The 15,098-nt window shown below is 43.4% G+C and overlaps 2 protein-coding genes across 2 annotated transcripts in view; both read left to right on the top strand.

The window, feature by feature from the left end:
- Nucleotides 1-15,098, top strand: part of LOC108244131 (NLR family CARD domain-containing protein 3) — a 1,204,881-nt gene that overhangs the window by 305,849 nt on the left and 883,934 nt on the right. The gene's annotated exons all lie outside the window — the stretch shown is intronic.
- The window catches only part of LOC108248494 (transmembrane protein FAM155A-like), a 34,920-nt gene that overhangs the window by 15,033 nt on the left and 4,789 nt on the right, over nt 1-15,098 (top strand). The window contains exon 2 of the mRNA XM_017437297.3: nt 14,801-14,972. Coding sequence (XP_017292786.1) covers nt 14,801-14,972 — 172 coding nt within the window. The remainder of the gene's footprint in view (nt 1-14,800; nt 14,973-15,098) is intronic.

The following is a 15,098-nucleotide window of genomic DNA, read 5'->3' as shown; positions in this document are numbered from 1 at the left end:
TGCTAATGCTAATGCTAACTGTGCTATTAGACTGTTTTCTCATCTGACGCCAACACAACAAACCTCTTCTATCACTTAAAGAAGAACCACGAAAAAGAATATTTAACAATCCAAAAAGTGCAAGGTCAAACAAGTTGTAAAAGAGCCGGGGAAAGTTGTGAAAAGGAAACTATAGCCGGCCGAAGATAATCGATTCTGTTGTCATTTGATACTGTTACGTCGTAACAGGTACATATATATTGCTGCACTAAAATGCAGCAGATCTCATTTGTAAAAGTTCAGTTAAATGTCACTTCAAAATAAAGCTTGAAAATGGTAAGAAATTAGATTATTTTTTTGTATTTTTCAGAGAATAACTGACAACGTACGTAACTGGGGTATATCGTGATATATATCGTTATTGTGATATAAAATTATCCATATCGTGATATAAGATTTTTTCCATATCGCCCAGCACTAATTTAGACTAATAAAAAACCCAAAATATTATGGGGGAAACGACGTGAAAACACAATGAAATGTATTTCGTGCGGTTTAAGATTCGTCGCTTTTAAAGTTTTTTCTTTGACTCAGTTTACGATCTTCTCTGTTAACCAACTCGGCACTCAATCATAGTTTAATGGTGACAGGATCAGAGTAAAGTGAAACAAAAGTATGTCTTTTCAAAATAAATACATAAAAAGTAAAAACCGGCTCCATTATTGGTTTGGTGTGTTGAGCACAAAGTCATATAGTTTATTTCCCCCCTCCGCCACATTGTTTTACTTGTCAACATTTAGGGTAATTCACTTCTACTAACTTATTAAGCTTATAGTTAGCTCAACTGGTGGTAAAATAGTAGTTTTCCGAGGTTCTTTTAATCAGCGAGGTCCAACTAATTTTATTTCTGTTGAACTAATTGTCATTTTCCATCATTTATCCGGTGATTTCAGAATCGCAACTTTTAAAACTGTACTATTTGGAACTAGTTTTATTTTGGCTCTTGTCTTTTTTTTACTTTGCAAGGAAGCTCATTGAGGTAATCTGTCTTTTCTATCTTTGTCTTTGAGGTTGTAGGTCAGTTAAATATGACTATGTAGGTCAGTTAAATATGACTTGACTTTTTTACACCCGTCACCAGACGAGACGTATTATGGTATGGTGCCCTCTGTTCGTCTGTGGACAACTTCTTGTCCAAGCTCTAAATTGATAACCCTTCAACGCAGAAAAGTCCAGCTGCACAGCTGGACACCTCATGGATCCAGGCTGATCTCTATTGATTTCAAGGATGATCCCTATTGATTTCAAGGTCACAGGTGACCCTTGTCCATTCTGTAACTCTGCAACTGCGCAATGTAGGAATGTCAAACGGCGCAGGTGAACGCATCATGTGTCAGGGATGATCCCTATTGATTTCAAGCTCCCGAGGTCAAAGGTCAATGTCACAGGGTGCACCCTTTATGAAAAACCTTGTCCCCGCTCCAAATCTGCAATAATGAAACTTAGGAAGTCAAACTGCAGAGGTGGACGCCTCGTGTGTCAGGGATGATCTCAATTGATTTTTGACGTATTATGTAAAGTTTGCGGTACTTTAATTTTTCCTCATCTTTAGGAATCAGGGGTCTAGCCGCCTTTCATTGAAGTCGCCAGGATCAACACAACCTAACTGACTGGCAATCTTCACCAGTCTGAAGCCACGACAGTTTGAACCAATCGGCGCCCTCTACTGGCAGCTAAAAGCCATGTTTTGGGCACGTCGTCACTCAGTCCTCCATTCCTTTTTCACTTCTTGGGTCCATATCTAACAGAAAGAAAGAGCACAACGATGCTAACTGTCCCAGTGGTTACTCAGCTCCTGTTTTTCTTTATTGAGCAGTCAAGTCTCAGACGAGGTTTTAAAGGTCAGGTCGGAATATCTGAATCCGGCCGAGGAACGGGACCGGTGACAGGGAAGCTACGTATGGAGCTATCAAGGCTTTCCCAATGATGATGTTAGAGCCCAAAGACAAGAGGCAGGGGTTTGTCTGAGAGAGGCCCCGTTCAGAGCGTACAGAATAAATGTCAGAGATATTACAGCCACCGGCAGTCGTTCTGATCTTCCTCCCCTTCAGATCCCCCTCCTCGTCGGATCTGTAAAGTGGCCACCTGAGCGGAGAGCCACTCTGGTGCGTCGAGCATCCCCTCCTCCTCCTCCCTCCTCTTCAGCGGCGTTCAGCTTGTCGGAGCCATAAATCCCACCTTGTTTTCTTCAGTTGACGTCTCGTCTCCTCGCGCTCGGGTCCCCGTCAGAAGTCCCTCAGTCACAGGTGGATCGTTTCGCTGCTCTTCGCGTTTCGGATGTGGCCGACAGGAGATGGCGGGATGCAGCGGTACAAAGAGGTCGTGTGGGTGCAGTAAGAGGCCTCTCGGCCGTTTCACCTCCACTCTATTCAAGTATCTGATTTACACCCATGGAATTTAGAATATTTATAAACAAACCCCGTGTTGGACCAGCGTTTTTTTTTTTTTATTTGCATTTAGGGTCTTATGTGCACTGCCGTGTCACTGAGTGATATAAATATCTCAGGAGCCAAAAGTGATGGAAATATACCAGCAACTAGATGATGGATAGTCTTCAATTTGGGTCCAGACCTTCATGATTCCCCAAAGAGATCTCTCTCGCTCTCTGGTGATCCCTCGTGCTTGTTTTTTTTTTTATCCAGTGTATGTCTTTGTTGTGTGGATGTCTTCAATCACACTCTATCTTTGTCCCCCACGATCAAGGAGCAGATTAGTCTGGTATTTTGGTAAGTTGGGGATGTAGGGGCAGACCCCGGCTCGGCTCGCGTTTCGGCTTTGGAGTCACCGGATCAGTCCAGGTCCGGTCCAACAGAAACGAAGAAACAAATGCGATATTTTCCTCACTAATTTTTAAACGGATAATAAACCTTCCAGATGTAAGGACAGAAAAGCGAACCTCCTTTGCTAATGTAGCTCTTAGTATACAAAGAGTTTGTTTCAGTCAATTTGACAAATAAAATGTTAAACACGTTTGGGAAAACCGCGAATGACGACCCACGTTTCGTCGCTCTCCTCTGTCGCCGCGGACCACCGGGACACCTTCCCCCGCTGTTGGTTTGACACAAACGGGTCTCGGGCGTCATCCAAATTTGATATTCTTGCTTTGCCTTGGCGTCGAGAGCTTTAGGTAGCCTCTCCTTCTACTCGTTTTCTGTTTGTGGCTCACATATTCGTTTGACTGCATCCTCCGGAGCCTGATGTGTGTGGAGCCGATGTTCGGTGCGAGCAGAGGGACGATCGACTCGAGAGAAGGCCGAAGAAGCTGAGGACGAGGTCTGAGGTTTGACTTTTTCCTGTGCTTTAAAGGCAGGTTTAAGTCTGGACCCTGACCCTGTTTTTTATTTTTTTGTTTGGTGTGGAGTGATGCTGTCGGGAACTAGAGCCCCACTTCTCTCAAGGGGAACCCCCCCGAGCTTTACAATGATGTCACACAGTCTTCAAGGAGGTTCCCCTCTGGGCAGGGACAGGTGACGGTCTAATCGACTCCACGGGAAACCCACCCTCTGGGGAACCAGTCTTCCGTCGCGTTTTTCCAGAGCAGGGCGGAGTTCTCAATCAGACGAATTGTTTCCAACTTCCCGTTTCGCTGCCGACTATAAATCCTCCCGCGCACGTTCACGACCGTGTTTCCTCTAAGAGAAAAGCTGGGATGATTGAATCCACTCATCACAAGCCGCCAAGGTCTAGTCAGATTGAAAAAAAACAAAAAGCAGATCTTTGGGTCATTCAGTGTGGCAGCTCTGAGTCCCTGTAACGCTGTGTGATCTGCAGGATGTTTCCAGTTAAAAGATTCAAGGTTTCCTAGAGCCCGTCGATACAATTGATGGAAGGTTAATCAAGGCCCTCTTTCACAATAAAATACTTCCCTCACACTTAGCTTCTGAGAACTCATTTATGCCTCTCTGCACCTTTTGCTTTTTAAAAAAAAGGCAGTTCTTGGAAAGCAGGGATTTAAAAACGAGAAAAGACTATTTTGTGTGTGTGACATATTTGACAGGGTCCACATAAAATGCAACATTAGTAGTCTTATAGTTGGAAACTGTTCATAGACACCACCGGAACTTTATGGGAATAAAAGGGAATAAACAGAATTTTCCCTTTTAATAGGGATTGTAAAAATAGTTGGGCAAAATATATTTTAGCATAATCTTGACTGAAACAACCAGATTTTATTGGTGAACCAGGAAATGAGAGGAACTACACCCTAAAACTGTCCCCTGGACATGTAGGGACAGATGGACATGAAGGGACGCATGGGACATGTAGGGACCGATGGACACGAAGAGACACATGGGACATGTAGCAAATATGACAGATGGGACGTGTAAACACAGATGGGATATGTAGGGACCGTTAGACATGAAGAGACACATGGGACATATAGCAAATATGACAGATGGGACGTGTAAAGACAGATGGGACATGTAGGGACCGTTAGACATGAAGAGACACATGGGACATATAGCAAATATGACAGATGGGACGTGTAAACACAGATGGGATATGTAGGGACCGTTAGACATGAAGAGACACATGGGACATATAGCAAATATGACAGATGGGACGTGTAAACACAGATGGACACATAGTGACAGATAGGACATGTAGCAAGCATGGACAGATGGGACGTTTAAAGACAGATGGGACATGTAGGGACCGATAGACATGAAGAGACACATGGGACATATAGCAAATATGACAGATGGGACAAGTAAACACAGATGGACATGTAGTGACAGATGGGACATGTAGCAAGCATGGACCGATGGACATGTAGGGACACATGGGACATGGAGTAAGCATGGACAGATGGGACATGTGGAGACAGATGGGACATGGAGACAGCTGTTTTTCCATCTGTTCCAGCAGAACGTCTAAGCACAGTGCACTTGCGAAGTACTCGTGGAAAGAGGAGGTCTCGTGGAGACATAGGGTGCCCTCAGTGGCCGTGCTGGTTGGGAGGAAACGGCGGCGGCCTCCTCGTGACAAATTTACGAATAGCAAACGGTGTGTAGGGTGATCACTACTGATTTTAAGTTAAAGTGGGTCAAAGGTCAACATCGCACTTGACTTGGTGCTCTAACTGTGCAACAGTGTAATCTAGGAATGTCAAACTGCACAGCTGGACACCTCATGGGTTAAAGATGAGGCCTGATGATTTCAAGGCTCATGGGGTCAAAGGTCACAGGTAACCTCTTTGGTAAAAACTTCTCTCTGCTCCAACATGCGACCCTTTTGTTTCCTCCACCAAGGAGGTTCTGTTTCTGGTTGTGTCTGTTAGCAAAGATCAGGAAATGTTGGGGTTGTTACAAAGAAAAATGGGTTAAATTCTGGTGCTGATCCAGACTCTGATCCGGATCACAGTATTGTGTTTATAGTTTGGCCTTGGCAGAGGTTTGAACTCTCTGAGTGCTTCTAGTTGACCCTGTTTTTCAGACTATTACTCACCGGCAGAAGGGTTTTCCCGTAAACGCACAAAGCTGGATTTCATTGAAATTGCACGCCACCTGAATCAGCGAGGGCGCTCCTTTTCCCAGCCCGCCTGAGTACAGTAGGTTACATCACCTGGGACGGCGGCGCGACGAGCTCGGACATCAACGCGGAAGGACAGGCGCCCGAACGCTCTGCCCGCTCTGTCGGATTAGCCGATGGTTGCGTCAGTGACCGAAGGCAGACAGAAAGCTGTGCTGTTGCGGCATCAAAGTGCTGTCCCCAACATGCTGTCGGGGTTAATTGGGTCTCTTTTATGTCGTCTGCCGTTTCGGTTCTGGGCCTCACAGTCCGACAAGACGGGTCAGGGGACTCCTCTCAACTTCAACATTGCCCTAATGGGAGGTTTGTCGCGGTGGCATCCCCACTCCGGTGTTTTTTGCACACTCAGTACATTATGACACTGACAGGGGCGGGAAAAAAACAAAACAAGTTGCTATCATCAAACAAAACAACGCAGCTGAAAATAGCCCCGGCGGTGCGAGTGGCGCCGCCTGTTTCGGAACAGAGCGGTGATTTGCGTGCGTGCGGCAACGATCTGTGTCATCCAGCTCCTGACCGGGATCTCACGCCGCAGCTGACTCACGCGCTTTTTATAGCCTCCGCCACTGCCGCTGCTTCGTGGCAGCGGCGTGCGACGAGGCCGTCCTGCTGGGAGGGAGACGGGAGTGTTTGCGCTTCGCAGCACGCCGCCTGTTAACGTTTGTACAAACCAGGGGAGCCGAAGCCAACGCGTACGCTTGGCTTGGCTCTAGATGAGCGAGGCAGCGAAACGGGAACGTTCTCCTCCCGTGGCTTTGTTTTCCCACCGTCCTGTTAAACACACACACCCACTTTACGCCATCACCTTTTTTTATATTATTTTAAACTTGGCGAGTCTTGTCTATATTTAGATCAGCCGCTGACAGGTGTAATTTAAACGTGTCCTTGGTTCTTGCTGCATTTTAGTCGCTTTACTGTCAAAGATTAATTAAAATCTTTACATTTTTTAAATGTACAAAATAAAATTTAGCTTTCAGTGAAATTACCTCAAATATAAGAGAAATCAAAGATGCCGGCCATCTAATTCAACTAATTTCAGCTTGTGTTGAGAAATGTACTCATTTTGTCAAACCTTAAAAAAAGAAATACAGGAATGGTATGCTAATTCTCACACACAGGATGTTGGGGATGACTCTCAGCTACTACCACGTCAAATTTTAGCTCGATATCTGCAAATTTGACTGACTTGTAGCCATTTTGGTGTTGGCCAAGCTTGATTAGCTGTGACAGCCATCTTAATTTGGATTGACTCCAAAAGTTAATCAGTTGTAGATGTGTGTCCAGTGATTACGTCCTGGAAGTTTCCTTAACATTCGTGCAGTGGTTCATTAGATATTTTGCTAACAGACAGATTTGGTTGACTCCTCCAGCAGGTAATGCCAAAGTTTTATGAACATTTTTCCGCAATAAGTAGCCCCCTGAATATGTGTTGGGGATGACTCTCAGGCACAAGCACAAGTTTTAGTTCAATATCTGTAAAATTGACCAAGTTGTAATAATTTTTGTGATTTTGAAGTTTGGTTGGCTGGGGTGGCCATCGTGAATAGGATTGACTTCAAAATTTAATCAGATGTAGACATTCACCTAATGACCACCTTCTAGGAGTTTCGTTAAAATCCATCTGTTGGTTCATGAGATATTTTGCTAACAGACCAAGAGTTAATGCCAAAGTTCTAAGCAACGGTCTTGTGCAGCGGGTAGTGCTCAGATTATGTGTTTAGGATGATGCTCAGCTACTACAGCACCAGATTTTAGCTCAATATTTGTAAAATCTGTTGAGTAATAGCAATGTTTGGGTTTGCAAGGGTCGATTAGCTGCGGTGGCCATCTTGACTTGGGTTGACTCCAAACTGTAGTCAGTTGTAGATGTCCATCCCACAATTCGTTTCTAGAAATTTCATGAAAATCCTGCCAGTGGTTGATGAGATATTTTGCTAACAGACAAAATCCGTATTGACACCAACAGTTGATGCCAAAGTTTTAAGCAACGATCTTGTGCAGCGGGTAGTGCTCAGATTATGTGTTGGGGATGACTCTCAGCTACAAGCACAACAAATTTTAGCTCAAAATCTGTAAAAGTGACTAAGTTATAGTAATTTTTGTGTTTTCAAAGTTCAGTTGGCTGGGGCGGCCATCTTGGATTGCATTGACTCCAAAATTGAATCAGGTGTAGACATTCACCCAACGACCACCTTCTAGGAGTTTCATTAAAATCCGCCCAGTGGTTCATGAGATATTTTGCTAACAGACATTATCCGCATCAGAAAACGGATGCATATCCTTGAAGTATTCTCATAAAACCGGTGACCTCGCCCTTCTGGTGCAAAGGAGACGTCTTGGAAAAGCCGAGCACGGGATGCAGACTGCCGCGTTGCCTTTGATGCTCGTGGTCTAAAATTACCTTCTCCTTCCCGAGCGGCTTCACATTTCTTCTGTTATGTTTCGCACACCCAAGTTGCGGTTCCGTTCTATTTACAGACGCAGTTCTAAATAAATCCCAACGTGGTTCACGAGACAAGTAACTGCTTCTCGAGGTAAACGTGGGAGGGTGGGGGTGGCTTAAAGGACGTTTAATCTGACAAAAATGGGACGTCAGGTTTGTGGAACTTTACTTTAGAGCAGAATGGTTCTAAAAGGAGCCACTGACTTCGATGACAGCGCAATGTCTAAAAAAGGTTGGGACGGTGGCAACAAAAGGCCGTAAAAAGTAGGCTCTACAAATTAACAACGTGCCCGTAAGAGGACTGGGTGTAACCGCACAGTTCAAAACCTGCCTCTCTGATGGTATGGGGGTGCATTGGTGCCTCTAGCGTGGGCAGCTTACACATCTGGAAAGGCTCCATCAATGCAGAAAAGCATCTGCGGGTTTTAGAGCAACATCTGCTCCCGTCCATGCGATGTGTTTTTTGGGGAAGGCCGTGCAGATTTCAGCAAGACACCCTGTTACAACAGCAGGGCTTCGTAGTAAACGAGTCCAGGTGCTGAACCGACCTGCCACAGCCCTGTGACTACCTGCCTCGGTGGCTCAGATGTGTCACAGCGGCGTGTTGACGTCCTCCTAGTATGTGTTGTGACCGACTCTCACCTGCTGCTACGTCGACTTTTAGCTCAATATCAGCAGAATTGGCTGAGTTATAGTCATTTCTGTGTTTGCCAAGTTTGCTTAGCTGTGGCAGCCTTTTTAAATTGTCTCAATCTCAAAGTTAATCAGTTGCAGACGTACATCCAGTGATTAGAGTCTGAGAGTTTCTCTAAAATCCGTCCAGTGGTTCTTGAGATATTTTGCTAACAGACAGACAATTGCAGCTCAAGTTTGAATATACAGGTGATTATATACAGAGGTGGTTCTAATGGAGTTGTTTTTCATTTTAATAAGAAATAAACTAGAACAAGGTGTGTTTTCTGTGAATGACTGCTGACATTTATTGATGGACTCTGTTGTTAAAATGATCAGACAAAAGCTAAAAATAGCAAAACAGAAGCTGAAAGCTAAAATCAACAACAACAGCAAAACAAATGTCAAAATCAGAACGGTACAAAAAAAACACTAAAATGAGTTTTTAAAAGTAGCTTAAAGGTAAAACTAGCATAACAGTTGTTAAATGCTAAAGTTAGCAAAACAGTAGTTTAAATCTAAAATCAGCTAAAGAGTGGTTACAAGCTGAAATTGAAACAGAAGCTAAAAGATAAAATTAACAAAAAACAAATGCTAAATTTAGGGAAACTAACGCTAAAATCAGCAGAACAGTAGCAAAAAAAAAAAAATCAGCAAAGTAGTTGGTAAAACCTAAAATTAGTAAAAAAAATATAGCTAGAAGGTAAAACTAGCAGAACAGTAGCTAAATGACAAAGTTAGCGAAACAGTAGCTAAATGTTCAAATTAAAACAGAAGTAAAAAGCTCAAATTAATAAAAAACTAAATTAAAATCAGCAGAGTAGTAGCAAAAAACAGCCAAAAAGTAGCTAAAAGGTAAAATTAGTTTAAAAAAAAGTAGGTGTAGCAGAACAAGAGCTAAATGCAAGGTAAAAGCTAAAGAGTTCCTGCAAGCTGAAATGCAAACAGACGCTAAAAGCTAAACTAAAAAAAAGCTATAGTTGGTAAAACAAATGGTAAAATCAGCAAAACAGTAGCAAAAAGCTAAAAAAAGTAGCTGTAAGATAGAGCAGCAGAGCAGTAGCTAAATGCTAAAGTTAGCAAAACAGAAGCTAAATGTTAAAATCAGCTAAACAGTTGCTACAAGCTGGCATTAACGGAACAGGAGCTAAAAGCTAAAAATAAAGCTAGTACGCTGAAGGTTTGAAGATCTTAATGCAGATCTTCTTTATTCTGTAGTACATGACCTTTGACCTTTAAGACTTTGTTTCATGGTTTGGAAGCACTTGCAGCTGTTCCATCTCTTATTTTTACAGCTGTTTTGCTTTTTCTTCACGGTTTTGTCAAATAAGGTGAATAATTCAAAACTTAAAATGACAAAACCCAGAAGTCGTGGCTGTAACATTCCTGCACGAGCTGAGCAAAAAGTAGCAGAAGAGCTGCTGCAAAATAAACAAACGTAAGAAAGAAAGCGTAAACATGCTGACTCAGCAGTTCCACAGTAAAGCCAGAAGAAGCTCCTCCAGCTCCTGATCACCTGCTGCTTCAGTAGTTTTCCTCCTTCCTGAGGTCACATTCAGATGTTGGGGCTGTTACCCGCCGCTCCTGACGCCCGTCTTCGTTTGAGGATGGGACAGATTTCACCCAGCAGTCCTTAAAAAAGGTCCGGATCTGCGGCTTTTGCTTTCCTTGAAGCAATCTCGGTTCAGGGTCTGCCGTTCACTCTCGAAGCGCGTGTCCAAAAACGTCCTCGCCCCATCGTTGATGAGAGCTTGTGCGCGCTGGGGTGCTCTGAAACCCGGGGCTTCAGCTGATTGTCGGAGACGGCGGCGGCGGCTCAACGAGCGCCAGCTTCCCATTCACGCCGCTCACACATTAGGCTGATCGAATCAGACTCCAGGCCTGCTTCCTGACTAACTCAATTTGCTCCCGCACGCTTCCCTTTTCACGCCGAGCGCACGCGCGCACGGCTGCCTTTTTTTTTATTCCCCACCGATCTCGCCGACGGAGAGCCAGCAGCAAGCGGGGCAGCACCCATTGAGCTTTAATGAAAAGCGGGAGGAGGGAGAAAAAAAAAAAGCTGTTACCTTGGCAACTGCCGGCATGCATCTTCAGGAGGACCCAGGTTTCCTGTCTCGCTGCGGTCGTAATGTTTTGGCTCTCTTTTGATCGCCGCGGCATCCCCTCGGGCAGAGCGAGGATTCATGCTGAATCATCTCGAATTAAACGAAAGGGGATGGGGGGTCGTCTGGGGCACCCTGAAGCCACCCCTCACTCAAATTTTCCCTCGTTTAACGCGTCCAGCTCGCCCAGAACACCCCGGAACTCCGGTTTCTCTGCCTTCGGCCTCTCCTCCGCGCATTCGGCTGCCAAAAGCAGAGGATCATGGGAATTAATGTGGCGTGATTCATCCAAAAGGCCATCAACCGTACGAACAAGCTCATGGTTTCCCCTCCTGAACGTCCGAAAACATTCGTCCCCGAAGCGACCCGCTCCACCACGTCAGGGTGGCTGGGTTTGATTCTGCACGGCAAACTGCCGTCTCATTATCATTCCCATCACCATCACCCTGATCAGATTACACTAATTATTATAATTGTCTGTGCAGCGTTTGTTATCTTTGTTTGCCCGCATAAACAGGAAACGCATCAGAGCCCCCACATGGGAGCTCGGTGGAGGAGGCGAAAATTTTACCTGGGTGTAATTTACTCAGAATGTTCCCCCTACACCCCCAACAAAAACAAAAAAAAACTAACCTGTAATTACGGCGAACTGTCCCACCTTTAAACCATCGGCGCTCCTCTGTGGTTAAATAACAGGAGGTAATTAACAGCTTCTGCTTTGACTTTTTTTTTATTTCGAAACAAACAGGAGCAAAAAAAATTGCCCAAGTGTTTTCTTAAACCACAACTCAGCGGGAACAGGTGGGTTTTAACCCACCAACCGCCTTTTCCAGAAAGCTTTTCTAAAAGTGAGGTAAAGATTTGAATTCGTCGCTCGTACTTTAGTTGTCCTCTGTTGCAACCCGAAGACGGGATTTGGAAAAAACTGTCCGTCCGGTTCGTCTTGTGAGCAGGAAAACTGGGAAAAATGGGCGACGTGCTGACATCCATTTCGGTGTGTGGGTGTGTTTAGACGTAAGGAAAGGTCACTTTTGAAAAATGGGTTGCCATATCAAAATCCAAGATGGCCACCACCATATCTTTTTATATATAATATCATTATGCAACTGCTTATTTTACAGCAAATATTTTTATTTTATTGGCATTCACTTTGACACTGAAGGCTTTTTTTTTTGTAAAAAAGTCCAATTTATAGAGCTCCTGACTGATTTATGACAGCAAGAAAAGCAGAAAACATCCAAGGGGTGAATACTTTTGCAAGGCACTGTGTGTGTGTGTTTGTATATATGTTAAGTTACAAAAAGAAGCAATAAAATCTTCCACTGCCCCATTAAGAAGCGTCATTTGTCGATGATTCTCGTTACGGAAACAAACACGTCAATATGCCCATATATGGTGTGAAAAACCAACCAATAGTCTTAACAAATGTGACCCGTGCTGCTGAATGAGCACTGATAAGTGCAACCTAAATGAAAATATACATTTTTGCCGTAATTTAGATTTGCGTAAGAGTGAGTCTATAAAAACCCCATCTAGCAACAGTCACTAAAACAGCAGATAGTCTTCCTCATCTACCTTTAAATCAGTTTTTTAACAGGTATGTCTTCAGAAAAAATCCATTTAATCTCCTTTGAAAATGACCATTTTTCTCTGTTGGCTGGCGTAGTGCTGGGAAATCCCTTTGTATAATGTTTGGCATCATTGTGAAGCTTGAGGATTCCTCTTTTTATATATAGGACTGGGATTTTTTATTGGCGTCACTCCAGACCAATAAAAATCAAGTTTTCAAACCTGCGCTGTCTAGCTTGTTGCCAGATAATAAATTGGTAAATCTGAACAGACTATGTATCATTTTGAAACTTTTCAGGTGGAGAATTTGAAATAAACTCAACACTGAAAGACTCCTCATTGGGACTCATTCTGCCAACTACTTGCTGTGTTTAAATAGATAACTGTTGGAAATAGCGTTTCTGCTGCCTGAATAAAATGAAACGTAAGATAGAAATAAAGGATTAATTACACACAGGTACAGAAATAGTTTTCTTGACAGGCAGTGACAGGTGTTTCAGCTATCTGAATTTAATTGTATTACATTTCTCAATTAGCACAAGTTTTTCCAAGCGCACCTGTTAACAATCTGGGTTTTTCTGCTAAAACAAAATGTTCAACATGATAGCTGCTAAACATCGGCTAAACTTTAGCATTTTTGTGACAAACAAATTTGTCTATCATTAGCTGAGAGCTGTAGACTGTTTGGACTTAGCACATAGTAGCTAACAATATATCTGCTAAATATAAGCTAAACATTAGCCTTTTGATGCTAAACACTTCTGTTGAATGTTAGCCATTAGCTTGATTGTAGACTGTTGAGACTTAGCATACAGTGGTTAATAATATACCTGCTTAACATTAGCATTTTGGTGATAAACAAATGTATTGAATAATAATTGTTAGCTTTGCTGTAAACTGTTGAGAATTAGCATACATTAGTTAACAATGTACTTGCTAAACATTAGCATTTTGATGGAAAACAAACTTATCTAGTATTAGCTGCTAGCTTAGCTGTAGACTGCTGAGACCTAGCATACAGTGCTTAACATTATACCTGCTAAACATTAGCATTTTGATAGTAAACAAAATTTTTTAGTAGTATCCATTAGCTTATCTGTAGGCTGTGAGACTTAGCAAACAGTGCTTATTGTTTTACCCGCCAAACATTCGCTTTTTGATGGCAAATAAATTTATTTAACATTAGCTGCTAGCCTAGCTGGAGACTGTTGGGACCTAGCATACAGAGGTTAACCTTATACCTGCTAAACTTCAGTTAAACATTAGCATTTTGATGGAAAACAGATTTATCTAGTGTTAGCTGCTAGCTTAGCTGTAGACTTCAGAGACTTAGTGTACAAAGGTTAACATTATACCTGCTAAACATTAGCATTTTGATAGTAAACCAATGTATCTAGTATTAGCCGTTAGCTTATCTGTAGGCTGGGAGACTTAGCAAACAGTGCTTGTTTTACCTGCTAAACCTTGGCTTTTAGATGGTTAACAAGTTTATTTAACATTAGCTGTGAGCTTAGTTGTAGACTGTTGAGAATTAGCATACAGTGCTTAACAATATACTAATAAATATTAGCAGATTATCTGTGTTAGCTGCTAGCCTAGCTGTAGACTGAGACTTAGCATTATGTGGTTCACATAAAACATTAAACACTAAGTATTTGTATTGTCTGTCTGATATTAACATTTTGTGCACTCTCAGCACCACCAGCGTAGCTGTAGACTATTGTTACTTGATAGTTTTTGTTGCTTTTTTTTTCACCCCATGAGAGTTTGGTTTACATTTCAGGGTTATTAACACACTGTTGTTTGTTCAGTTCAACTCTGAACACCGATGTGAATTTCCACAATCGGTAGCTTTGTAAAGATCCGTCCTCTTATCTCTACACACAACCTAAACAATCATTGCGTTACCACCGATTGTCACTTCGACACCTAATTTCATCACAAACAGTGAATATTTGGCAGGCTGCTTGTTGAGGGATGTCGCAGCTGAAAGAAAGAAATGGCTAAAATTCCGGCTCATCCCAGACTTTGATTTGAGTTTCGCTAAGCTTTTCTGATCCCGGGGCTTTGATGATTCCATGTCACCATCTGCCTCCGTACAGATAAGTTTGTGCGTTCACTCTGACATCCTGTCTCGCGTGATTCCACAGCAAACCGCAGCTCAAGCCGAAGTTTGGGCAACTTATTAGCTTCCATTTGGTTTTGAGCGGCACTGATTTTCCATGGCCAAACAAATTAGGAAGAAAACCTGCGTTAGACAGGCGGAGGCCAGAACATAATGCTAAAATGTAAAAACGAAACTAAATCGGCTCCTTTATGGGTTGAATATCAACAGAGGGAGGCCTAAGACCCAGCAGAGCCCAAGAGCGTCCACCAGTCCTCGAGAGGATCCTTGAATCTGCATCTATTTATGTCATTTTCTCTCCTCTTCCTCCTTCCTTAGATGGCCTACAAGCCCTGGCTCTGCGCTCAGTATTTCCCCACCACCCAGCAGTCATGTCAGAGGAAGATACCGTGCCACCAGTACTGCCTGGAGGTCCAGCAGAGCTGTCCGTTCATCCTGCCCGACAACGATGACCTGATCCATGGCGGGAACCCCAGCTTCATCTGCACAGGTTAATACCGGGCCCGCCGCCCCGAGCCGCTTCCAGCAGACGAAGGCGGACTGAGCGCTACCACGCGTGGGCATTTCAGCGGCCTTGTGTTCTCTTCTTCAGTGGGGGGGTGGGGGGGGGGGGGGG

This window comes from Kryptolebias marmoratus, linkage group LG23 (genome assembly GCF_001649575.2).
Source record: "Kryptolebias marmoratus isolate JLee-2015 linkage group LG23, ASM164957v2, whole genome shotgun sequence".
Taxonomy (NCBI): Eukaryota; Metazoa; Chordata; class Actinopteri; order Cyprinodontiformes; family Rivulidae; genus Kryptolebias; species Kryptolebias marmoratus.
Note: the sequence above shows the minus strand (reverse complement) of the source record. Positions and strands in the feature narration are given on the sequence as shown.